The sequence below is a fragment of the Nycticebus coucang genome, chromosome 3, assembly GCF_027406575.1.
Source record: "Nycticebus coucang isolate mNycCou1 chromosome 3, mNycCou1.pri, whole genome shotgun sequence".
Lineage (NCBI taxonomy): Eukaryota > Metazoa > Chordata > Mammalia > Primates > Lorisidae > Nycticebus > Nycticebus coucang.
In genome coordinates this window covers 142,773,418-142,800,344 of record NC_069782.1, presented here as the reverse complement: position 1 = coordinate 142,800,344, position 26,927 = coordinate 142,773,418, and the positions used below count along the sequence as shown (strand labels likewise).

The 26,927-nt window shown below is 42.5% G+C and overlaps 1 protein-coding gene, 1 long non-coding RNA gene and 1 other non-coding gene across 9 annotated transcripts in view; 1 reads left to right on the top strand and 2 right to left on the bottom strand.

The window, feature by feature from the left end:
* Nucleotides 1–2,215, top strand: part of LOC128582091 (uncharacterized) — a 29,968-nt gene extending 27,753 nt beyond the window's left edge. Inside the window, exon 3 of the long non-coding RNA XR_008378984.1 lies at nucleotides 2,103–2,215. This is a non-coding gene — a long non-coding RNA (uncharacterized LOC128582091). The remainder of the gene's footprint in view (nucleotides 1–2,102) is intronic.
* PLEKHS1 (pleckstrin homology domain containing S1) lies at nucleotides 1,065–26,927 on the bottom strand. 7 transcript variants are annotated; one of them, XM_053585635.1, is made up of 13 exons: nucleotides 26,863–26,927; nucleotides 21,743–21,792; nucleotides 18,720–18,808; nucleotides 18,500–18,606; nucleotides 17,426–17,560; nucleotides 15,952–16,027; nucleotides 14,931–15,050; nucleotides 11,554–11,679; nucleotides 9,108–9,205; nucleotides 8,141–8,350; nucleotides 7,275–7,376; nucleotides 5,598–5,733; nucleotides 1,065–2,783 (listed from the first exon to the last, which is right to left on the bottom strand). In XM_053585635.1, the coding sequence occupies exons 2-13, from the start codon at nucleotides 21,768–21,770 to the stop codon at nucleotides 2,610–2,612; spliced, it is 1,401 nt and encodes a 466-aa protein (XP_053441610.1). In that variant the 5' UTR covers nucleotides 21,771–21,792; nucleotides 26,863–26,927; the 3' UTR covers nucleotides 1,065–2,609. The 7 variants fall into 7 exon arrangements, with proteins under 7 accessions (XP_053441610.1, XP_053441609.1, XP_053441614.1 ...); XM_053585634.1 differs by having other exon boundaries at nucleotides 26,655–26,925; XM_053585639.1 differs by having other exon boundaries at nucleotides 8,183–8,350; nucleotides 26,655–26,925.
* On the bottom strand, nucleotides 13,802–13,885 carry LOC128582818 (small nucleolar RNA SNORD36). The gene has a single exon (XR_008379248.1). It is a non-coding gene; the product is annotated as a small nucleolar RNA SNORD36 (small nucleolar RNA).

Here is a 26,927-nt window from a genome sequence, read left to right as displayed (position 1 = left end):
CCTCTTCGCTCTGGGGAAATGATACATGTACAAGGCACCGTCTTTTTCTGGCCTTGTAGCTCTCTTAAACATGTAGTAACAGAAGAGGGGTCTGAGATAAATTCCTTGATTACTGCACTTTGCAGCCAGGTGTAGTTCTATGCTTCCTTTGGGGCCACTACCATTACTGGCAAAAAGAACCTAGGTTGAATCCTGGGCGAGTGTGACTCGGCTCCGGCTCTGGGAAAGGGGAGGCCTAGAGGAATGAAACCATTTTTGGAGGTGGGGTAAGGGTTGATAGTTTGTAGCAACTTTCAGAACTAGTGAAAACTGTGGGTTCTCTCTCCTCACAAACAGCTCTGTGCAGACTCTGTTCTGTAGCCTCTCAGAGAACTCATGTGACTCTTCAGGACCCCCAGGATGATGCTTCTCACTGTGCGTTCCCTGGACCACCTGCCCACAAACCCCCTGGGTCGGGTGGGGTGGGAGTGTGGTTATGAGAATGCAGATTCCAGGGCCCCGTGCTGGACCTACTGAATCAGAATCTTTCCTTGGGAGAACCTTTGAATCTGCCTGAAGAGTTCATTTGGGAACAAACCTTCACATGAGAGAAACTCTCGGAGCAGAATCTGCGTAGAGTCCCCCAGCTGATTCTGTTGTGGGAGGGAAGTTCTGGGATTAAGAGGGTCAGGAGCAGGCCGGCCGCCCTCACAGTAGTAGGCTGGGAGGAGCTTGGGCGTGAGAACCACAGGGTCTGTGTTCCAGCCCCAGCACTTCCGGGAGGCATGGCCAGGATTCAACTCCGTAAGCCTCCAGCTCTTTGCCTCAGTGAGGGGTGGAAGGAACTGGTGACTCCAGGTTGTCCACTCCCTTCTTTGAGCTCTGTGGGCACTGCCAGGTAGCCTTCTGAGGAAAAGCACAGGAGGCTCTTTGGGCTTCAAAGTAGTATATCCGTCAACTTGGCTGCCAGGTGGTTTTCCCTTGATGGTTTGTTTTTTATTTTATTTCCTTCACTGTGGTGGAAGTGTGGTTTCCCACTTTGGAAAGTTTAAAAAATACACATACATACATATATATATATTTTTTCACACTTGTATGTTTTTATTATAAAAGTGACATATGCTCATATGCAAAACAAAAAAATTCGAACATAGCAGAAATGCCTCTTCCCCCATGGCCAACTTTCATCATATTTCTCAGAGATAATTCTTTTAATAATGTGAGCTATGTTATTATCAATTTTAATTCCAAAAAGCTTGTCAGAGCAATAGGAGCACAACTAACACTATGTGTCAGGCAACGTGCTTCAATTTAAACTGCGGGGTAAGTATCTCTCCCTAATTCAAGTTGAAAAAATGTTACATATAGATGCAAACATCAAAAATCTAGTTTTACAAAAATGAGACGATAGTATATTTACTGTACTATACGTTGGTTTCCTCATTTTAATATAGCACGAACATTTTTCTATAACTGCACATGCTGAACTTTTTAACATCTGCAGTGTTAATTACATGAAATCCTATGGAAGCAATCCCCAAATGATGTTTTATTGTTATTACAAACAGTGGTACAGTAAGCTTCTTTTTGGCAGGTATCTTTATGTATTTGTGTGAGTGTTTCTGCGTGATAAATTTCTAGAAGTAGAAACAGTAGGTCCAATAGGGCATGTAAATAAAACTTTTTTATACTTCCCTAACAATGTGGATAACAGAAAATGAATTATATTTCTGAACGTCTCTTCTAAGTGTGGAAAGTCTTTTCAAATCTAAGTCCAAATTTCCAGGTGAGAATCAGGACATTTGCTTCCCACAGCTGGTTTTAGAGTCTTGGTTCTGCTAGTCAACAGCTAGGAAGCCCGGAGCCACAGAACAGGCAAGTCTTGCCCGGTTCCAGACCATGATTTCTTCCACGTGCCATGACAACACTGTAAGATATTGTTCCTGAAGCCTCCTTTTGCTCTAACATTCCCCAATTTGATCAGTGCTTTAGCTGTCTACCTTGGTCTTCCTATTTATACAAAGGATTTGATTCTTTTGGCTTTCCAGTATTAGTTAATGCATCCTTTGGTTAAGAACTTTCAAACTTTGAAGTGCTAAGTAGTTCCCTTATTTTTCATACAGCAGACAGATCTTTGCTGGATATGACCACAAGTGGCCTTGACTTCTAAAAAAAGTTACTGGATCTTTAAGAAAACAAGATACTTATTGAATCCAGGAGGTTGCCGTGTCTCAGCACTCTGGAGGGGATGATGAGAGGCAGGAGGTGTTTGGGAAGGCTGACCGGGTAATCACATCTCTCCTGGGAACCTTGCCTTCCTGGAAGGAGTATTTCCAACCGTACATTCCTTAACAAAGGGATTGTGTGGACGATGACCTCGTGGAGCATACAGCGTGTACCACTTGAGAGGCTGACCCAGTCTGTGACTGTGGTGTTTGGAACCAAGTCTCAGATAATATCGAGGCCTTCCATTTCCACTGTGGTAGCCACAGAGGGGACAGTTATCCCTGCTGTTAAGATGCAGATATAGAAATTCAGCGAGTGCCGACTTGACTTGCTTAGTGTCACGGGGTAGGCAGAGCCCTGGCTCCATCCTCGCTGGGCTGCAGTGGGTCCCAGGCATGTTTCTCTCAGGACTCTTTTGGGGGGATCTTTTTAATGGCTGGACTCCTCTTTGGCTCCCTCTCCCGTCCAGACTTATTCAGTTGACAAGGAGCAACACCTTGATATTTTAAGGGGCACCCACAAGCTACAGCATGGAATTTCTCGGAATTTGGGATCCTGATGATGGTGAGTTTTACTTTCTAAAACACAAGAAAGAAGAAAATTACATGACTAAAAATTATCCTTGGCAGGGTTGGGGGGAGGGTTGTCAATCTGTCTTCACACGCATTGAAGCTGCTTCTGAAGAAAATCCTGCAATGAGCTACAATATGTGGGCCAGAAGAAGCCAGGGATGACTTGTGTACTCAGCTGGAAAGGGGATTTTTATTTTCTGGGGTCCACTGGCCTGAGCCTTTAGGGCAGACTCCAGATGGGGCCCAGATGTACCAGGAACTAACAGAGCCTCTTGAAACTGGCAAATCAAGATGAGAGCACTAGATAGGACCAAGCCCAGACAAAATTGGGAGGAAACTGAAATTTGACGAGTTTTGCTTGCAATCTAGCATGAATATACACACACACACACACACATCCCTTCTCTCCAGCCTTTTAAACTCATTCTCTCCCCTCGCTGACCCCACCTCATCCACACTCAACCTCCCATTTCTCTCAACCATAGTGCAACAGGTGATGGGCTCAGGTATGTGACATTAGGGGCCACTGATTGTTCCTCTTTTGGTGTCACATCTCCCACTTCCAGTTTTTTTTTTTTTTCCTACCAGGGACTGGGTGTTTGGATTTTAAAAGAGGGTTGGATATCCATTGTGACATAAATTAAGTCAGGAATGGTGGGAGTGGAATAATAGGGGGGGTTTCTGATCTTCTGGATAATCCTGTCGGTGAGCGCCCCGTATGTCAGTGACATCTAGGAGTTGCTATCAGCTAGAAAGGGGGAAGGCAGAACCTGCCCAAGAGAAATGCCGTCGCTTCCTTCCTGCACAATGACTCCACGGTCTAGAACACCCAGGTAGAGTTCCTGGATCAGCTCCTAGGCAAAAAGTCCTTCCTTCTAAGTCAATGCCTGGATCTTCTGGTCCGAGTACTGTCTGGTAACTTTAGAAGGGCTCAGAAGATTATATTGACCACGTGGCTCCAGCACGGATCTTTGGCAGAGAAAATATCCAACAGTTACAGAGTGTTGGGCTGGGTCCCTGAAAGCTGCCTTTTCTCCACCAGGCAACATCCTACTCAGTCCTCAAAACCCAGTCTAACATCACCTCCAAGACACCCTCCTGGCCTCCTTCAAATAAATTTACTCTGGGCTACCTCTGTGCTCCTACAGTTCATATCTCAGGGCATGCACTATATTGTAAGTAGCACATAATAAACCTGTTGTGTCCACTAAGCTGTGAGTTCCCTGAGCTCAGGCTTGAAGGCATTTTCATAGCTCTCAAACCTAGCACAGCATCCAGCATTCAGGAAATGCTCGGTGAATAGGAAGCAAATAATTGAATGTGTACTCACTCACTCTGCCACTAACTAGTTGTGGGTCTTAGACAACTCATTCATCCTTACTGGGCTTATTCAAGTAGATAATAAGGATAGTAAAATTTGACCAACAGAGAGTTAGTGTGAAATATAGAAGAGATAAGAAAAATTCTTACTATAGACATGCTACATAATCATAAACTCTGAGAGCTGGGGAAATTCAGGACGTCATCTAGTATCAAAAATGTTAAGCCAAGAACCCAGATCAAGCATCCCTAAACAGATACGTGTAACCAAAATCATTTTTACCCCTACGGTATTTTGAAATTAAAAAAAAAAATTAAGCCAAGAAACTGTTTCTTCAAGGAAAGTCCAATATTTTGGACTTACCTGTTTTCATAAAAGATCAGGGATAAACATGAACTTCTCTAGTTGAAGCCCCGGCATCCTGTTCCTCTCCTCTCTTTTCACTCCCATCCTGGGGTGCAAGAAGTAATTTGAAGACCAACCCTCTTCCTTTTGAGAGAATAAACTGAAGTCTGAAGCATGGAAAGGATTTTCCCAAGGCACACGCCTAGTTAGAATTAAAAGTAGACTAGGAGAGAAATGGACAAAATGGAGAGTGTACTGCTATCCAGGACGCTGGCTGATTCTTTATAAACACATACTGATGGATACCCACATATCATGTTTAATTCTTACGATAAGAATTACAGGTCCAGCTATGATGACTTCTGAGACGAGGAAAGTGAGGCCTAAAAAAGTGAATTTACAGGGCGGCGCCTGTGGCTCAGTGAGTAGGGCACAGGCCCCATATGCCGAGGGTGGTGGGTTCAAACCCAGCCCCGGCCAAACTGCAACCAAAAAATAGCCGGGCGTTGTGGCGGGCGCCTGTAGTCCCAGCTACTCTGGAGGCTGAGGCAAGAGAATCGCTTAAGCCCAGGAGTTGGAGGTTGCTGTGAGCCGTGTGACGCCACGGCACTCTACCCAAGGGTGGTACAGTGAGACTCTGTCTCTACAAAAAAAAAAAAAAAAAGTGAATTTACACTGCATTCCACAGCTAGTCCTAGAAGTAAAAGTAACTAGTAACTATCATACTATACTGGTATTGAGCACCTAATGTGTGCCAATCACTGTTGTAAGCACGTCACTCTCATTTAATCCTCCAACAACCAGTACTATCATTATCCCTGGTTTTTCACAAGGCAAAACTGAAGCACAAATTGGTTAAAGGTGCTGGTTCACAAGCCCTGAGCCAGCCTGATTTCACATTAGCTCTTTTTGCCTTTGAGGTGCTGAACCTGGTTGCCTATCTCCTACCCCAGGGTTCTCTCCAGATGCTACTTGCTGTGAAAGAATTCTGAAAGAGTCCTTCCTAGGAGAACATTCTGTTTATTTATACTTGGTGGCAGAAGAAGGAAGAATCTCATTTGTGTTCAGAGTACTTTTCAGACTCCATCTAAGACCTTGAGCTGGTTCCTTCTGGCACTGACTCGCCCTGGCCAGGGCTGGTGAGTAGCACTCACCTCCTTCTGGATGGATCGGGTGAGAAACAAGGAAAACTCCTCCAGGCTCTGGGGCTTCAGGTCATTCACTGCCAAAAGATGATCTCCATGGCGAAATAAGCATCCCAGGCGCGGGGGACCTCCCCAGTGAGCCACACTGCAGTGGGAATAGAGTGTGTGAGAAGGAGCTGGCTAGAGGGCAGGGCATGTGCAGGATGCCACACTCTAAGGTGTGATGCTCCACCTCTGAAAGAGATGACCTCCCTTTTCTGTTTGTAACTGTGGTCCCCAATGTCTGAGTGGTCCACGGCCTGTCAGGAACTAGGCCACACGGTAATTAAAATCCAACAAACAAAAGATGGTACCCTCCTTCCGGGTCACACAGACCTGAGTGTAGGAAACTTCATCTATATTTACAGCCACTCCCTGTTGCTCACATAGCCGCCTGAGCTCCACCTTGTGTCACATCAGCCATGATGGGATTAGATTCTCATAGGAGCATAGGTACTACTGTAAACCACACGTGTGAGTGATCCAGGTTGCATGCTCCTTATGAGAATCTAATGCCCAATGCCCACCCTGTATGTGGAAAAATCATTTTCCGTGAAACTGGACCCCACTGCCAAAAATGTTGGGTACTGCTAATTTATAATATTCTTTCCTCTATCATTGCTATGGGAGCCTAACCCCTGCTACAAGGCCCAGCTCACATCCTATCACCCTTACAAAGTCCTGCATTCCATGCCTTTGCTGTAATTAATCTCCCCTTCTCCTGGTCTTCTATTGCATTGTGTGAGCACCTTACTTATTATAGTTTTAAATAAAATTCATTTTACATACACTTGTTTGTGTGGCTGTCTTTTTCACCAGGCTATGTGATCCTGGAAGTAGGGTACCACTTTTTGTTTGTTGTATTTTTAATTTTTACAACCCCATGTCTCCAAATAAACAGAGGGTGCTCAGTAAGTGGTTACTGGAAGTGGGTAGATAATGATTACACAATGAGTGTCTAGTAAACAAACAATCAAACGAATTCACCAATGAGCAAGCTCAGCCACAGAGAAGTCCACAGTTTTGATCAAGTATTTATTAAGCCTTAGACCATGGAAAATTTGGAAAAATGGCACTATGTGGTTCTTCCCCACTTAGAACTTATAAGACTACTAATGTGTAGCATTTACTGTGCATTAAAGGTCCTTCTCTTATATAAATGTAACCTTCCTTCAAAATAAATTACAAAGTCTTTAAAGAATGTAGAATCAAATAAACAGTGATTACCTTGTGTCTGGAAGTCTTAGACCCTAATATGTATGTATGCCTTTATCTTTTAGAACTTTGAATTTTATTAACTTCCGTAATGTCATGAATTCCTCAAATACTTATTATGCAGTGATTGGGAATGATGCCCTTGGACCAGATGTATTCCTGCCCGTTCTCCTTCATCTTTGAGAAGTCAGAAATTGGCTGCTTCCTGGACTCTTGGGTCCTCTTACACCATTCCTCCCCCCCCCGCACCCTCCCAGGTGACTCCTAGACAATGATACCCTCATTTCTGCCTCGAAGACCTTCTCATAACAACAGCAATAGAGTAATCCAAGCCCCCTACTCAGTTTTGCCAAATCCAGTGTTTCAAGACACAATCATTCACATCTCTTCCAACTCTATGTATAATCGGTAGCAGTCAAATCGCCAACCTACCATATGCGTCCTGCGGCTTCTATGAGAGTGAGATAGTTTATGACATCAGGAGGAGAAAGGAACACATGCAGCTTCTCCAGTTGGCTTTCATCAGGGATGTTGCTACGAGACAAGACATTGTCACAGTCAGATCAGGCAACTGGCTCTGGCCCGGAACTGTACTTTCTGAGTACACTTTTGGCCTCCTATTTCCGAGATGATACTTTCCAGGTAAAGGTTGTCCAATATATTTGGAGAAAAATCTAAATTCAAATTTCTGAAAAGAACTCATTAATACCCTTCCCTGTCCCTCTTGGGATGTGGTTGTAGGTGGTAGGCAACAGGAAGGAGGCAAATAATGAACTAAATTGGTTACATAACTGTTCACATCAACTCAGTCTGTATATTTCTTTGCTGGAAAAGATTCCACAGACGACATGGAGATGAGTTAAAATTCCAACCATCACATCCAATGCTCTCGGTATTACTTAAAACCTAAATACCCATCTCCTAGTCGATAATTAAGCCTCATGCAACTTTGTCTCCATAATCATGCTGATGTAAAAAGCGGGGTGAATGCTACCTGGTTCAGTGTGGATCCAGAGTTCCAGGACATGAAAGATTGCCAAAGGAGAATTTGCAAAAGGAGTTGAACATGCTACCCCCAGCCCAGGAATTGCTCTGCCCCAGCAAAAGCGTTTATTCACTCTCCTCTGCCACAGCGTCAATGACAGGGAGAAGCTGGTCTGATTCTTGGCTGACTTGGAGATTTTTAGGAACTGCTTTGAAATTTAAATTCTATGCAAAAGTAGAAAAAGGTGGAGAAGGAAGAGGAGGAGGAGGAGGAAGCTGCAGGAGCCTGTCAAGTTCAGAAGTTTGAATTTTACTTGATTAATATGGACAATTGCACAACTGTGAGGGAGGCCGACCCCTTTTGGTCACTTGTGGCCTGCGCGTCTGCACTGGCCGGCGAAAGACACGAATCGCTGTCTGAGTCTTGCTCTTGCACGTGAAGCCTCGCATCCTGGGTCTCCGGTAAGGTCTGGGGTTCCTCTTTGCCGCCATCTGCAGACTCATGGGATGTCTCTTTGAAAAAACTAGAGAATGAGAAGTTAAAACAAGCCCTTTTTTAGCATGTCTATTTACAATTTTCCGCGGTGTGTCAGATTTGAGTAGCTAGCAGCCATGTGGAAAACTAACAAGGGCTTGAAGTATATCCAGCCAACATCAGAAGCACAGCCACAGTTAGAATCAAATCCAACAAAATTTCTTTCTGAAAATGGATATGGAATCAAAACAACCCTTTACAGGGTTTGGGGGACAGAAGCAAGAGTGTGAAAGACATAAACACAAAATAGAAAATAACTTCCCCGGGGAAACAGGAAATGTCCCAAGGATGTCATCAATGGTTTTCTGTGGGTGGAGAAACCACTGCCACATTTTCTTGTTTTGAGATTACTAAATAATATCCTGAACTTGGTCTGTGGTCATGTTTTGCATCAATTTATCAACGATTAAAATGAACTGACAGTAATTATTCTATGATAGCAGATTAGCTAAAATTAATTTTTTTTTTGTAGAGACAGAGTTTCACTTTATGGCCCTCGGTAGAGGGCCGTGGCCTCACACAGCTCACAGCAACCTCCAACTCCTGGGCTTAAGTGATTCTCTTGCCTCAGCCTCCCGAGTAGCTGGGACTACAGGCGCCCGCCACAACACCCAGCTATTTTTTGGTTGCCGTTCGGCCGGGGCTGGGTTTGAACCCGTCACCCTCGGTATATGGGGCCGGCGCCTTACCGACTGAGCCACAGGCGCCGCCCTAAAATTAATTTTTTAAATGGCAGTTTTACTTACCAGGATTTCATTGACATATAATGACAGTCCATTCTTCTGGAGACCTGGCCTGGACTATCCCATTCAATGGATTCATTGGAAGCAATAACATTATCCAGCTGTAGACAAGAAGAATACATGTGAAGAAACAAGTCTACCCATCAGTCAGGTATCTTCTTGTTCCTACTATTATGGTTCTGGTCCCTGAGATAGTGGGTCTATCCACACCAGATCACCACGTGCCTCATTTGGGGTATATGGACCAACCTTATCACAACCAGCAGACTCTGGGAGACTCAAAGTCAATTTTCTTCTCCTGAATCCCCCAGCTCCTGATACAGGTGTTCTTTCTATTGTATTAAATTGCTGCTTACATTCTGCTTCATCATTAGACACTTAATGACCTGAGAGCCTTCCCCCAATCAATTCTACCATAGAGTCATGGTGCTTGACTAGATCGATGACTCGGGAACAAGGTAGAGTTGGTGTCAGACTACTATGTTCTAAGGTAGCCCAGGCTGCTTGTTGGGGAGGGGCGACTTTGAAAATATGGCTGTTGGGGCTCCTCTCCCACAGCACAGTGGTTCCAGTGTCAGCCACATACACGGAGGTTGGCAGGTTCGAACCCAGCCCAAGGCCACTAAACAACAAAGACAACTGCAACAAAAAAATAGCTGGGCATTGTGGTGGGTGCCTGTAGCCCCAGCTACTTGGGAGGCTGAGGCAAGAGAATCGCTTAAGCCCAAGAGTTTGAGGTTACTGTGTGCTGTGACGCCACAGTACTCTATGGAGGGTGGCATAGTGAGACTCTGTCTCAAAAATAAAAAAACAAAGAAAGAAAGAAAATATGGCTGTTGGAAGGCTCTCAATAACTCCTTCAGAACAAAGACAGTCACTTGCAGCAATGATGGTTAAAAATCCCTAAGGCTTCCTAGCAAGTTCACTGCTAACCTGTAACTGGAACATTTTCTCCAGTTGGGCCAGTCTTCCCATTGTCCCCCTTCCTGTCCCCACATGCACCTGCTCCCTTCACCTGGAATACCCCTCTTCTCTTCTGCCTATTGAAATCATTTTCAGGCCTGGCTGACTTCCCAAAGCCTCCTCTGCTTGCCTCAGCTACTGCCAAGCTCTCCTTTTTCTGGATTTCTATTGCCTAGTTTTGTACTTCTATTTTGTCTTTTAGCTTAGTCTTATCTGCCTTAATAGACTGCATCCCATAAGGTACGTAGCAAATGCCAGGCTTTCACTGGTGCTTGGTACACACCTGGCTGGTTGTTTGGACTATCACAAAGGACTTAGTCCCAGGGAACATAAGCACAAGCATATTTTTGGTGAAAGAAGGGCTCTGTGCTCAAACGAGCTTAGGAAATGCTGTGCGTTGCATCTGGCTTGGCTATTTATGATGCACCACTGCATACTAAAGGCTCTGAGAATTCTGCTGCTCAGAAGCTTGTCTAACCTCCTTTATCTGGGTGTTTTCAGAACCCATATGGCTGAGGATGCTTACTCTGCAGAAACACATGTCACCAACTTGTAGAAAATCCTCAATTTGGGAAATGATATAGTCCCTTCACACCCTTTTTGTCTTCCTATCTCCCACTTCCGCTCTCTCCTCTCTGCTGCACAGGTAGCTGCTAAATTAGTATTAGGAAAGTTAGTTCAGGTTTTGCTACTTCCCACACTCAGAAGCCATCCCTTCCCCTACACTACCTACAGAATGAAGTCAACTTGGCATTCAAGACCCAGCGTGATCTGACTCTTTTCTGCTTTATTTCCCACTAGGTCATTCATACACTCCAGGTTGCAGCCTAACTGAACTGCTCACCACACACACACCAATTGCCTTTTCAACTCTGACTCTGCTAGAGAAAATCTGTCCTTTCTATTGCTCCTCAAGCACTTTAACCATGCCTTTGGTGTCACACCGCCACGTGGAGACTGATAAGACTGTCATCTCTGAGGACAGGAGCAGTGTCAGATTCATTTTTGTAGCCATCATGTCTATCTAGCATGGCCCAGGGCCAGTGCAGAGAAGGTAGTCAGGAAAGGCTTCCAATGGATCAACAGACTGATACACAGAACCCCATTTGTCACCTAAGCACCTTTGCTCATACTATTCTGCCAGGAATACAGAAAACCTCCCTATTCTGGGTCTTCTGAGTCAACCCCCTACATCCAAATTTTACCCACCAGCCAAGGTCAAATGCATCTCTTCCATGCAACCTTCCCTAGTCTCTTGTCTAGAAGTTAGCTCCTCTCCCCACCCCTTCATGTCGCCCTGAAGCATCTGTCTTCAGCACAGAGCCCTTTCTATCTTGTATGATCGTCAGCTTATATTCAAGTGTCAGCACCTTGAGCATATCACCTGATTCACCTCTGTCCCTGTGGACTCCAGCCTAGTGTCTTGAGAATAGTGCGTGGCCAGGATGCAGTAAATATTTGTATGATGAATAGACAGTGGGGTTACCTCTAAAAGAACACTACGAGGACTCAGGTAGTGACTCTCTTCTTCCGTATCTTCAGGGGTCTCTGACAAGACATCATCTGGTAGATCAGCTTGCCTGAATCCTGGAGAACCTTTTTCCAGTAAATTCTGAATAAAAGAGAAGAAAAAAAAAAAAGAACTGATTTTTTTTTTCTTTGTAAGATACGGAATTAAATCATATGTTTTCCGGAACAGCCGTAATAGAATAGTTGGGTTGAAAAGACCAGCGGATCTTCCAAGGTTACATCCAGAAGCCCACACAACTTGAATTTGCCTTTGGAGTCTGGGACACCACTGATGATATAAAAATACAAGCACATCATTCAGGCATTTTTTCCCTCTACCATCTGGAGCTGTAACTTAGAGCAAGTGGTTTTCTCTCGTGGGTGGCGTTCTAAGTCCCGAAGCTCTGCGTGGAGTGCTTACCCCCTTCTGTTTCTGGTTATCATCCAATGCCATCTGAGAAGGTAATTAACTCAGTGGCCAGGCACTAAATCTTTCCTTTTCCTGCTCGAGATTTCTCTTTTCTGTTCTGCTATCATACTTCTATTGTTTCCATAGCAATGTAATTTGGTTGTCTTGATCATGTGATAGTATAAATTAGAGGCTTCAAGGTGATCTAGGTTCAACTAACTACTGCCTTCCCTCCCCCAACACATGCACAATACTCTACTACAAAGTGGCTGCTTTGTATGGCAAGAAAATTGTTATAAGTACAATTTAATTCTTCCAAGAACTATGCCTTAGAGCAGGAGGTTTGGAAAGGGCTCTCAATGTTCTCTAGGAAGTCCTTGAAAGAAGGCGACTTAAAAAGAAAAAGAAACAGTTGTCTTCATATCCATCTTTCTAGCTCCAAACTCATGCAGCCAGATGTGGCAGAGTTGAGGGTAAAGAAAGGTTCTCCACTTAATTTAAACAAGTCCCAGCAAGGCAAATTGTACCCTTACCTTGAGCTGGTTGAAACCTCACTGGATCTAAATACATAATGTGAAAAAGCAAAATGACCACTAATGTTATCTCTGGGGGGAAGGAGATATCGTGAGTGAAAAGCAAGAGGTATTTACTGAAAAGGGGTGGCCTTCCTAAGTCTGTTTCACGCCACTGTTCCTACTCGAGGAATAATTGAGACATGGAGTTTGGCCTGGTGAATTTTTTTTTTTGAGGTTTCAATATTTTATTCAAGTTTTAAGAGATGTTAATTACAGCATTTGAAGGGGAGGATCTAATTCCACACAAAATGGAAGACTCTAAAATATACCCATTAAACTGCTAAAAAATAAATTGAGTAGTAAGAATATAACAGAAGTCCAATTTAGATTCTGAGCATTGTCGCCATGTGATCACAATCACACAGACTTCCCAGCTTATAGCTGGAGATCCTAGAAGCTATTTCATACTCTTGTGCAATGGCAAAAAAAACACAACATGAGAAGGAATTGAGTCCTGAATTATTGGCTTCACCACATCCACCCTCTCCACCCCAAAATGGCACAAAAGAAGCAGCTACCACACCCTGCAGACCTTTTGGTGTAAAAGAGGTGATAATGGACTGAGGTGGGAACAGGTCATGAATATCTGTCTATAAAAGTCCCTTTCAGGTGAGTTTGTATACACCATCAAGCAATAAGCCTCTCATTAATTAGGGTTAGAAAATCAAGGTTCAATTCTCAGGAAGTCGCAATTTCATTCGTTTACTCAGGATGAATGTACAAAGTGCCTACACATAATCAGCTTCCATTTGCAGCCATTTCTAGATAAAAAAGAAACCTGGAATCTCTAAAGAAGTCACCACGTTCCCTTCAAGTCCACAGCTGAGAAGACCTTTTTTGGAATCGGGTTTCTTCTGTACCTCTGAAAGGGTAACACCTTAAAGCTGAATCATCTTTAACCTGGAGGTCTAACATGATATTGAACAATACTTGCATCCCAGACATACAACATTAAAAGATTAGGCTAAATTCTAAAGGTAGCTATGCTGCAAAATAGTTTAAAATTAAACAAGTGTACAGTATTCATTTATGCTTGAAATTCCAGTCCTAGACCAAGCTTGTGGCCACCGGCATTGACATTCTTGCCATCCAGCAGAGCTGACAGTGTCAGTTTGATACCTGGCTTTAGGGTCTAAGTGTATCCTAAACCTATCAGGCTGGAGTTGTTCACTTTAGCCCAGAAGCAGGCATCAGGGTCGATCTGATACTTGGTTGCTATTCCAAAGTGAGTGTTACTGTTTCCTGCTGTCCAGGCGAGATTGTTAAAAAGCTTGATTTTACGCTCCACAGTGATTTCAGGTGAAGACATTTGTACATGATTGCATGGCCTGGTGAATTTGATATGCTACAAAAATCTTTTAAAATAGTTGCAGAGCCACTAATTAGATAAAATAGGAGACTGTGCCTCATTAGATGAGCTCGATGCCCACAGATGAGGGAAAGTCTCTAAATCTCTAAGGGAGGAAATAGTATCCATGCAGGAGAACAAAACCCTCCACCAATTTATTACCAATATCCAAACTTGGGAACACTGCAAATCCAAGAAAGCTGAGGGGACAATTATAGTTCACTTTCAAGAGGAAACTATATTCTATTTTACTTCCTCAAGTGGATTTCATTGGGAATGAAGGTGAAATGCCGTGGAGCTGTAGGGACAAGGAAGACCAATTGGGGCAAAGGTAGGAAATTATAAGCTCTCTGCCCCTGCCTGCCTGTGCAGGGCAGACAGCACGGAGGAATCAGGCTGTGTCGGGGGCATATTCTTACAGAGGGATCTGTGCGCCGTGTGTAGAATGAAGGAAAAAGTTGCCAGCCAGGATTTGATTTAGCTGAGGGATATTAGCTTAGTATCCCCAAATGCATGTCAAGAGTGTCCTAATGAGCCAGGCGCGGTGGTTCACGCCTGTAATCCCAGCACTCTGGAAAGCCAAGGTGGGTGGATTCCCTGAGCTCAGGAGTTCAAGACCTGCCTGAGAAAGAGCAAGACCCCGTCTCTAAAAACTAGCCCACCGTTGTGGCAGGTCCCTGTGGTCCCAGCTACTTGGAGGCTGAGGCAAGAGGATCACTTGAGTCAAAGAGTTTGAGGTTGCTGTGAGCTATGATGCCATAGCACTCTACGCAACGTGACAGAGTGAGACGCTGTCTCAACAAAGAGCATCCAAATGAATAAACATGTTGAAAGGTATTCAGGGCCAACAGTGAGGCTCATCTGTGGCACAGAAAATAAACTTCATATAGGATCGCTGTCAGAGCAAAAGATCATTGTCAAGGTGGGCACGGTCAAAGTCAACTGCTAACTGGTAAGATTTTGAAGCATTAGCTGACTCCCAGGTGTGGTGTTCTGAAAGGGAAAGAGGTAAGTACAATTACCATGTCTGGCAGACTGTCCCTTGGAGAGCTGGAGTTGACAGCCTCCCATGTGCTGGAAGGACCAGGGAGAGGGCTGGAGTTGGAAGAGGGCTTTTCATCATCCAGGGAGAGTTTCTCCTGCTTACACAAAAGAATGATGTCACCATCGTGTGGCTTAGCTCTCACTGGGCTCCCTGCCTCCGGTCTCTCCCCATGGCCATCCAACACATGGCCAGCGTTGAATCACTCAGACAAGAGCTGTCTGTCTCTCTCCTATTCCCAGACTGTTGACAATACTCAGACTGGTGATACTCAGTCAAGTCAAAGGCGATTTGACTTTCTCTCAACCCATCTTCTCAACTACATCTCCTTCCCAGCCTGTCCCCTTTGCTTAATCATTTGAGTCTATGTGCAGACATGCTTTGCCTTCACCTTCTCCTTGGCTTTGGCTTTGGCTGTAAGCATAGAACAGTCTAGAAAACAGGTTTAAAAAAAAAAAAAAGACGACCTACAGACCAAAATTCCATCTATGAAAGTCTGAGCTAAGAAAGGACTTAAAAAAATTAGCAGAGGCCCTTATAAAATGATTAAAAACTTACAGCTATTAGCACTTACATAAAAGAGACAATAGATTAAAATGCAAGCAAGATGAAAACATTTTTATAGAAACCGCCCTAGACTTAGTCACTTGAAAGGCAACGTGTTATATAGCTTGAATAACAATGATCGAAAATATTATGATTCCAGCTACTATTTTAAAATGCTACAGTTAATTTTTCTTCCCCTACCATGATGAAGAAAATCTCAAGTGTATTTTAGCTCTCTGGAAAAATGCAAAAATATTTTTTTCCTTTTTTTTTCTTATTGTTGATCATAAAAAAAAATAACAGGAAAAAAAAAATAACAGGGGTGTACACGTTCTTGCTTATTTGTTCCTTGTATTAACGCAGTTGCTAAGGTGAAAAACAAAAGCTACCATTGTTTCCTCTTGAAGGGGGCTGTGTTCAGGTGCCATGTTATTTTGTTAGTGATGTAGAGTCACCTCTGTATCCTGATGTGCTGCTTTTATATCCTGGCAAGATGATGACATGAAGGAGACCCAGTCTTTTATCTTCTCCCTGTTGACAGGAATACATTTTCAGCCAGCATGTGCCAACAATGGCGCCTGTGCTCCTTTTGAACCAGAAAGGGAATCTTGTATGAAGGTTAGAGCAGGCAGGGAGAGCAGGAATCAGGGGAACAAGGATTTTCCTGAAGTAGTTGCAATAGCCCACCTCTACCTTTGCACAGCAGAATTATCTCTCATGCCACCTTCGTAGGGAAAGTTCAGAGAAATGGGAAGTAAAACAGAAAATAATAGTGGTAATCACAGGGTTTGGAGCTTTTGGCTTTGACACGGATTCCTTTTCTACTCTGAAGAGAGTTGCCCCTAACGGTGGGCGCCGTTTCTGTGTAACTATCCACGTGCGTCTCCCTAGAGGGAAGGCATGTGTTTATGAAGAAGGAGCTTGAATGATTTTGTATAAATCACATCTTCTTTTCTGTTGACTCAAATGACAACTTAAAGCCTTGGGCCCATCTGAAACAGACCAAAGTTCTTCATACTTCAACTTTAGGATTTGCTGCCACTCCCCCAACCCCCAAACCCATTGGCCGCCACTTCCCCAGCACCCAAACCTATTTGCCACCACTCCCTCAGCCCCTATAAACCCCTTTGTCGCTCATTGAAGCAGATAGATACTCACCAACGAAGAATCCACTAGGCATCACCGCTGGTACCGGGGGCCTCGCTTGAAAACTGGAGACTCCTTTAGGGGTGAGCTAAATCCCTCCCTAATATATGTACCTTGTACAGAAGTTGGTGTGTTGGATTCTTTTCTGTGGAACGCATCTGGGGTGATAGTGACTGTGATGCATTGAATTTTGGCCCCCCTCATTCATATGTTCCAGTTGTGGAATGTGACCTCGGAATGTGGCCTCATTTGGAAATACTAATGTGATTGGTCAAGAAGTGACCCTGGGGTAAGAAGGGCTCCTAACCCAACGTGACAGGTGTCCTTATATAAAGGGGCAATTTGGACACAGAGACATGCGCACAGGGAGGACACCATGGGAAGCCTGAGTTACATTGTCATAAGCCAAGGGCACTGCCAATAGTTAGGATAGAACGTGTCTGCCTGGAACAGATCCTTCCCTGGCACCTTCAGAGGGAGCACGTCCCTACCAACACCTTGATTTGAGACTCTTAGACTCCAGAATAGTCAGACAATAAATTTCTGTTGCTCTAAGCCACACAGTGTGTGGTAGTTCGTTATGACAGCTCCAGGAAATGAGTACAGTGACATTCCAAGGTATTTTAACAAGTGATGAAGACTGACAAGACAGGTTGGAGGCTGTGGCCTGGGTCTCTCCACAGAGCATGTTCACTGTAAATTGGTTTGGAATGTTTTGTTTTCTGGGCTGCTTTTGTTCTGTGCACAGGAGATGCTCTGGGTTACGGCACCACCCTCTCTCACCTGTCATAGCCAATGAGGAAGTATTCCCTGCTAGTTGTCTTGAGGGACATCACCTCATCTGGGTTGCATTTAAACATCTTCTGTACAGTTTGCATCTTTTCCTGGTTACTTATGCCAACTTCTACATTGGAATTTCTGTTTGATACAGACGTGGAGTATTAAATCAATGTAAGTATAAAAAATAGAAAGAAAACAGACAAATATTTTATACTGGGATTCAAGCCCAATAAAACTTATAGCTACCTGCTTGATGTATTGAAGGTTATCTAATAATTTTAGAAAATAAGTTTGGATTTTGGATCTGGTTTATCATTCATTGGAAATAACTTTGTGGAGCCTGAAGTTTAATCCAAAAGTTCCTATTTTGTTTAGATTCCTGATTCCACAAATTATTATTGTTTTCAAGTTTTTGATACATAATGTTTTAAGGAGAAGACAAAAATAGCTGATCTGCACATTTTCAAAATGTATCTTGCCTTTATAAAATGGTGATTTCATGTGCTCGTCTTGTCCACAAACTACATAAATCAAAGGCCTTCTTCACTGAATGCTTCTTAATTAAAGATTTATCAACTATAACATAGAATATACAATAAATATCTTTTACTCAAAGTCTTCATTAATTTAGCTCCTATTCAGTCACAAATATTAAATAACTTTGAAGCACTTTGTTGCTTTGGTCAATGATTTAAATTTCAATTTACACACAATGTGTTAGTATGTGACTTCATAGCAGTTGTTGTTATAAAAGTTTTCTTGCTTGGGCTCGGTGACCATAGTATGTGGTTATGGTGCCTGTCACATACACGAAAGGTTGGTGGGTTCAAACCCAGCCTGGGCCAGCTAAAACAAAACAACTGCAACAAAAAAATAGCTAGGCGTTCTGGCGGGCACCTGTTCTGGCAGGCACCTGTAGTCCCAGCTACTTGGGAGGCTGAGGCAAGAGAATCACTTAGACCCAAGAATTCGAGGTTTCTGTGAGCTGTGACCCCACAGCACTCTACCCAGGGCGACATAATGAGACTCTGTCTCAGAAAAACAAAACAAAACAAATTTTCTTGCTTGGATACACACCGATCAATTTCAATGGACCCTCGCTGGTGATGGTCTTTGTAGTAGGATAGACTGAAGCCCTTTTCTCCATTCTTTGACAGAACAAAAAACCGCTTTTTCCAAGAGGTCTGAAAAATAAAAAAGGTTCTACATCTCAGTTGAATCTCAGAGGAAAAGAAAGAAATTTTAAAAACATTCATGAGGCAGGTGGGAGGCTTGTTAAGTCATAGTGAATACTTACCGCAGAGAAGAAAAGCTGAGGAGGTGGTGATTTAATAAAGTAATCTTGTTTGCAGACTTCATTTTCATAATAAAATGTAAATTGTTTGCCTAATAAAAGAGAAGTGAACAGGACCCAGTTTGTCCTCTATTAATTTCTGAAAAGAATTGTATTAATTGGAAAACACTGTTTATCTCTGCAACAGTCTTCAAATTATTCAGTTATTGGAAAGTACACCTATAACAACTCAAGAAAACAAAGAACCTAGTGTGTAATTCTTATTTATCTACCATGTGAGGCCTTCATTCAGACAACATTTAAAAGCACCTTAATTTGGCTCATACTGTCTGGCTCTGTTTCTGAAGTGTGCCGTTGGCTCTCTGGGTATAAGCAATGATTTGTCTCCATTTCCATTATAGAAGCATGATAATTCTGCATTGCCCTTTGGCTTAACAAACAAAGGAAAACCACCTGCTATTAAAAATGAAATGGCAAAAAGCTATTTGGGGAGGTCAGGGAGCAGGTGGAGTTGCTATAGAAGCTGGGGAGGGAGTGAAGGTAAGGACAGCTGCCTCCCCATTATTACTAGGTACATCATAATAGTTCCAACAGCTGTATTACCAAATCCTGACTTGGATTTCACTTAATAAAGAGGCTTTACTTTTTAAAGTAAAGGCTGCTTTTTCCAAAACTAAGGAGGGGCAAACTGAAACAGCCTGGAGGTGAAAACAAAACCAACCTCAAAAACAAACAAAGCAAAAACACACACACACAAAACCAAAACCAATTAACATTAATCATGTTTTTCAAAATGATGAAAGTAGTACATATTTATTATAGACATTTTGGAAAATACAGAAAAGCGTAATACTGCCTATAATCTCAACACTAACAGAGGCAGTCAACATTTTAGAAACCTATTTATTTAACCATTTTCAATTGCAGGTGGTTTTGTTTGTGTCTGCTTATGACAAAGGGCAACCCCATGGTCCCCTCAAGTATTCAACAATGTTGATCAATAGATGTGTGTGCTGAAACTACCTGAGGTCAGAGAAAGAACCACGAAAGACTTAAAAGAACAAGGTTGTTTCCAAGAACCTTAACTGCCACCTCAGGACAAAGCTCAAGATTTATAGGAATGCAAAAATATCCAGGACCTGACAAGGTAAAATTTGCAATGTCTGGCAATCACAACTTAACGAAGCCTGCACAGAAACAGGAAGACATGCCCTGTAACAAGGAGACAAACCAATCAATTAAAACAGGCCTAGAGCTGACACAGGTGTTAGCCCTGGCAGGGAACGTCATTTCAAAAGTTATTAAAATAGTTATTATTGCTGTATTTTCACCAAGTTAGGCAGAGACATAGAAGATGTAAAAAAGAGCCTAAGTGAAATTTTAGAGATGAAAACTATGATGTCTCAGGAAAAGAAAAAAAAAAAAAAGCACTGATGGAAATGAGAGCAAAAATCAGATTAAATATTGTAGAAGAAAAGATTAGTGAACTTGAAGGCATAGCCATAGAGACTTTTAAAATAAACAAAGAGTGAAAAAAAAATTGACTTCTAAACAAAAACAAAACAAAACAAAAACAAAAAAACAAACAAAAAAACTTAAAAAGAGCACTGGTACACTGTGGACAGTTTCAAGTGGCCTAATCCACAAGTAATAGGAGTCACTGAAGTGAGGGAGGGAGACAAAAAAAAAAAAAAAAATCCAAAGAAATAATGATGAACATTTTACAAACTTTAACAATAAACCTAGATATCAAAGCAGCTCAACGAAGTCCAACACAAGATAAACAGAGGAAAGTACCCCAATACACATCATGATCAAATTGCTAATACCAAGGACAAGGGAAAAGCAATCTTAAAAGTAGCCAGAGGAAAAGAAAGATGTGATACGAACAGAATAAAAACAGGAAACAAATATACTGATCTCTCTTCAGAAACCATGCAAACAAGAAAGAGGGAAACAATATACTTAAAACAATGAAAAAAAATACTATCATTCAAAATTTTACATTCAGCAAAAATGTCTTTTTAAAATGAAGGCAATTTCAAGATAAGGGTGAACATAGTAAATTACACATGAACTTATATCCACCCTGTATGAAAGCTGAAGGAATTCATCACTAGGAGGCTTGAACTGTAAGAAATGTTAAAGGAAATCCTTCAACCAAGGGAAATGATATCAGATGGAAATCTGAATTTATACAAAGGAATGCAGAATGTGGAAATGGTCGCTACGAGGGTTAATGGTTGAAAATTTTTCCTGATTATTTAAAACATTAAAAAGTCAATGGATTGTTTCAACAAAAAGAACGACATTTACTGCGTGTATGTACAAGTAAAATGTATTCCAGTAGTAGCATAAAGGCCAGTGGTCACGGGTGGGAGGGGTAGGAACACATTTTTGTAGAGCTCTTGTATTATATATGAATTCATATAATAACTTGAAGTTAGACTGTAATATGTTAAAAATGTGTTTAAACCTGAAAGGAATCACTAAAATAACAAAACAGTAAGTTATATCTAATAAGCCAGCAACAGAGATAAAACAGAATCACAGAAAATCTCAATCTACAAGAATATGGAGGCTCGGCGCTTGTAGCTCAAGCGGCTAAGGCGCTAACCACATACACCAGAGCTGGAGGGTTTGAATACAGCCCCGGTCTGCCAAACAGCGACAACTACAACCAAAAAATAGCCGGGCATTGTGGCAGGTGCCTGTAGTCTCAGCTACTTGGGAGGCTGAGGCAAGAGAATCACTTAAGCCCAAGAGTCTGAGGTTGCTGTGAGCTGTGATGTCACAGCACTCTACTGAGGGCAACATAGTGAGACTGTCTCAAAACAAAAAAAACGCATACACAACAATTAACTGAATTCAACAGTTCCTGCTACATTCTCCAAATTAAGAATCCCTGTCACAGAATGCTACCATTATTCCCACTGAAACCAATTTCTGTATCCTGGTGGGCATGAAGGGAATTACTGGTCATTTTCAATAAAAGGACTTCTTCTGAAATTATGACTGTTGGGTACCTGGACTCTTCTGAGGTTTGGGTTCCATGATGGCTGTCTGCTCTCAAAACCTGTCAAAAAGAAAGGTCAAGCGTCAGTTAGTCCCCAGGCAACAGTGCGTAAGCTTCCTTGATTAGCCCCTGAGTCACTGAGCAACTGAATGTTGATGAAAAGGGTGAGGTGTCTCCCGTTTCCCATTCTTTCTTTAGTATTTTCCTCCCTGCCTCCAAGGGAGGATGAAGCCAAGCCTCCTGTGCTCCTGCAGTGGGTGGCGCTACAGAGGTGTTTGACTCGGAGACGGCTGAGGAGCTGTCTTCCCTGGACTTTCCCTGTACCTTCTTCATAAGTGGCTCTGACAAGAGAGCAGCATGGAGGAGCAGAGACGAGAGCAGGGCAGAGGGCAGAACGCCAAGGAGCGAGCACAGCTGCTGGCTGAGCAGAAGCCCAAGGCCCTCTCCACGCCAGGAGCTCACTTTCTCCAGAGGAAAACTTAGCACCCAGGAGCAGGCCCCTTTTGTTCTTCAACTGCCTCAGACACTGAGTGGGCCCTCCTCCAGGTTGCCAGACCCTGGGGGCTGAGGCTGAATCCGAGGCCGAGTCCTCTTCTGGACAGCTGCTGGCGACCCCGTAACCAACACAGAGTGGAAGAGAAGGGGACTCTCAGAAGGAAAGGGTTGTAGGGCAGGGGAGATCTTTGAAACCAGGACATGTTGGTGACTAACTTATTCCTAAGTTACCTTGTTTCCCCGAAACAGTGTCTTATTTTAAGGTGTGCTCCCAAAGATGAGCTCGGTTTTATTTTCAGGGGACTTATCTTTCCTGTAAGTAGGTCTTATTTTTGGAGGATGTCTTATTTTCGGGAAAACAGGGTAGTAAGACTTAAAAAATAGAAGGCCCTGACAAAGGAGGAGCTGGGGCAGCCCCAGGTAAAATGGGTCAGGAGCACAGGTCCCTTGCCCTTCAACTGACATGCGTCATTCCTCCTCTCCTGGTCTTCAGCATAAACTCACTCGTTCCTCCCAAGGTATAGATGACTCGTAACAATACTTTAATCATATATATGTGTGTGTGTATGTAGATATATTATATGTGATTTTTAAACAGATAGGAAAGTCTTAAGATTAAGACACCTTCTCAAAGTATACATTTGGTAGGATGTATGGTAACTCTTTGAGACCAGTGGGGAGCTTTCCTGGACCCTGAAATGGCATCTACTCTGCCTAGGGAGAGGTTTTCTCTCTTGAGGCATGCTGCGTAACAGTAGTGATTATCTAAGGCAATCGTAACTTCTCTGGGGCCTCTTAAGGCATCTATTGAAGAAGTGTTGCCCTTAGCCCTTGCCTGGTGTAGCTGGCACACTCAGCTCCGTGTGGGAAGCCATAGTGCTTGGGAAAAATGCCAAGCGGTTGAGGCCAAAGGCCTTTGTTTCCTGGAAGAGCAATTCTGTATAAGAAAGAAAAAATAACCTACTTCAAACCTTGCCCACTCCCTGAAAGTCATGGACAATACAAGGAAACAATACCTGAGATTCTTTATCAGATCCAAGAGGCTCTTTCCAAAGTCAAGGTTTTCAGTACTTGACGAACTGGAGACAAGCTGTTTCCAGTTCTGTACTTTTCTTGCCACCCATGCTGTGGGACTCCCCTCCTCCCTGCAGCATTTAGTCTCATGAGTAGTGGTGCTTAAAGATCAGATTAGTGTACTGTGCCCAAGAGATTAGCTATGGGTGACATATTTTAAAGCAATATGGTATATTTTTGTCCAAAAGTCCCCAAATCATTTTTTCTAGATGAAATATTTAATTATTCTCAAAGCCTATACAGTTTAAAAATTGCATTTGCATACATTTTTTCTTTTGTGTTTCAGAACTGTCCTGTTCTGAGATAGCTCTTTTTAGAAATAAAAACACTGGGTGGGGTGTAGAGGCTCATGCCTAATCCGAGCACTCTGGGAACCTGTAATCCTAGTACTCTGGGAGGCTGAGGCAGGTGGATTGCTTGAGCTTACAAGTTCTAGACCAGTCGGAACAACAGTGAAACCTGGTCTCTACTAAAAATAGAAAAACTAGGTGGGCTGGCACCTGTGTTTAGTCCTAGCTACGCAGAAGGCTGAGGTAGGAGGGTTGCTTGAGTTTAGGAATCTGAGTTGCTATGAGCTATGATGCCACAGCACTGTACCCAGGGCAACAGGGTAAGCCTATCTCAACAAAAAGAAGAAGAAAAAGAAGAAGAAGAGGAAGGGGAGGAAGATGAAGAAGAAAGAAAAAAATCCAAAATACTTGCATTGGAGAGAAGAACGAAGTGACTCACACTTAGGTCCCCTGTCAGAGACTACCCTCCGCCACCACCACATGCAGCACCTCACTGATATTCATGGACACCTCAACCACATTCACACTCCCTGTGCACAGAAGATGGCAAAGTATGCCTTGGAGGACATCTCTGGCCTTCCAGTGCTTGTGACGGGTCCTGAGTCACGTGTGGAGATCACTCTGCCTCTTCTCCCCACCCACCCTAAAATGAGATGACAGATAAGGCAGTGGGGCGTGGTGATTTAGAATATTAACTCTGGGGTCTGGGGTTAAATTTTATCTCCACTAATTATAAGCGCTGTGACCTTGGGGACACTGCAGTGCCTCTCTGTGCTTCGTTCCTACCTCTGTAAAATGTAGGTCATGCTGTCACCATGCCCTGAGGACTGCTGCAAGCAACACTTGAGATAATCTGTTGTTGAGCACTCAGTATACAAGAGGAGCTCGGTAAGTGAAAATCGTTAAGTCCTTTCCAGCTCAGATATTCTGTGATTGTTTCCTGCTGGCTAGAGTTCACTAGTACTTAATCTATTCCAGGAAGTTCTATGCAATATGCATATAATTCATATACATATGTACATATATATAATGAGTTCACGTATACCATATGAAATCTCATCAAATTCTCATAACAATACTGTAAAGCTTACACTATTTTAAAAATCATACATACCCATTTGCAGATAATAAAGTAGTTATTAGCAAGATTAAACAACTTGCCTTTGAGCACATAATTTAAAAGAGGCCGAGCCAGGACTCTAACTTAAGAGTTGATCTTAACCATTTTGATCTTCCTCCTAGCCGAGAAAGAATTAAATCTTTCCATGGGTCTATTTGCATATCTTGTCATTGTCTCCAAACAAACAAAACCCCATCCAGTTTGGTGCTTTAATCTTATTAAGGAGAATCTCCTACAATCATGGCCTAACCTGTTCAATGTAACATTATTTGGAATTTGATGAGTATGATTTATTAAGTGGTCCTATTTCCCCTCTGACAGGGGGTCCTATTTCTCTAAGCCTAAGAAGCTTAACAAGAAAGAGCCCACAACAGTGATATTGTTCATCTGAAAAATTTTCAGTTTTCAATTTTGCAATTGATCAAATCATTAAAATGTCCCAAGTGATTTACAGATTCAATGCAACCCCCATCAAAATACCAACATCATATTTCACAGATCTAGAAAAAATAATCCTAAGCTTCATTGGGAACCAAAAAAAGAGCCTGAACAGCCAAAGCAATCATTAAGCAAAAATAACAAATTTGGAGGCATTACATTACCTGACTTCAAATTATACCACGAGCCTTTAGTAACCAAGACAGTACGGTATTAGTATAAAAGTAGAGACTTTGACCAGGAAACAGAATAGAGAACTCATAAATAAAACCATCTATCCCAAACCAACTGATCTTTGAGAAAGCAGACAATATACACCAGCGAAAGGAAGTTCTATTCAATAAATGGTGCCGGCAAAATTGGGTAGCAACGTGCAGAAGAATGAAAAAGATGCCTATTTCTCACCGTATACATAAATCAATTCAAGATGGATAAAAGACTTCATAAGGCATGCAACCATAACAATTCTAGAAGAAAACATGGAAAAAGCTCTTTTAGACACTGGCTTAGGCAAAGAATTTATGACTAAGACCCCAAAGGCAAACACAGCAACAACAAAAATAAATAAATGGATCTTAATTAAATTAAAAAGCTTCTAAACAGCCACAGAAATAGTCAATAGAGTGAAGAGACAACCTACAGAGGGAGAAAACATTCACAAGTACGTATCAGAAAAGGACTAATATCCAGAATCTACAAAGAACTCAAACAAATCAGCAAGAAAAAACAACCCAGCAAAAGACATAAATAGAAGTTTTTTGAAAGATGATAGACAAATGGCCCATAAACATATGATAAAGTCCCCAACATACTAATCATCAGGGAAATGCAAATTAAAACCACAATGAGTTACCACCTACCCTGATGGGAATGGCCATTACTAAAAAGTTAAAAACAATAGATGTTGGTATAGATGCAGAGAGAATGGAGCACTTATATACTGTTGGTGGGACTGCAAATTAGTACAACCACTATAGAAAGCAGTATGGAGATTCCTCAAAGAAATAGTTGCACTCAAATGTTTATCATAAAACAATTCACTATAGCAAAGATGTGGAATCAACCTAAGTGCCCATCAATTCACGAGGCAATTAAGAAAATGTGGTGCACATTCACAGCAGGCTGAACTACTCGGCAATAACAAGGAAGGAAATAATGTCATTTGGATGGAACTGAAGACCATTATCCTAAATATCTCAGAAATGGAAAAACCAAATACCACACATTTTTACTAATAAGTGGGAGCTAAACAATGGGTACGCACAGGCACAAAGTGATATAAAGGACATGAGAAACCAAAAAAGGAGGGGGAGGAAGAGGATGTGGGATAAAAAAATGCACCTATTGTATAATGAATAAAAAAGCCCTGCCTTAAGCTTTACGCAAAGGCATTCATCTAACAAAAACACTTGTTTCCCCTAAATTAATAAAATAATTAATTAAAAAAATCTTCTAGATCACCACAGCCTTGAGAGCCCAAACCGGTCACACCAAGCAGTACTTACGGGAAGCCAGGAGGCCACGGGGCCAGTGTTCAGGAAAGCGCTCTGTCCCTGCGTCTCCTGAACTCACCCCTGCTCTCTCTGAGCTCTGGTGCTAGGGTGAAGATGAAGCACAAGCTCTCTCTCTGCAATCCGAACCAGCAGGAAGTTCTCCAACTTCTACCCTTGGGCAGATTTTACTCTCTCCCCAAATTGAAATGGAAGCTGGTACCCGTGAGGAAGTCCTGGGTTTTCATTCTTCTTGTGGTTTGGCGCTGAACTTCCCTCAGTGTTCCA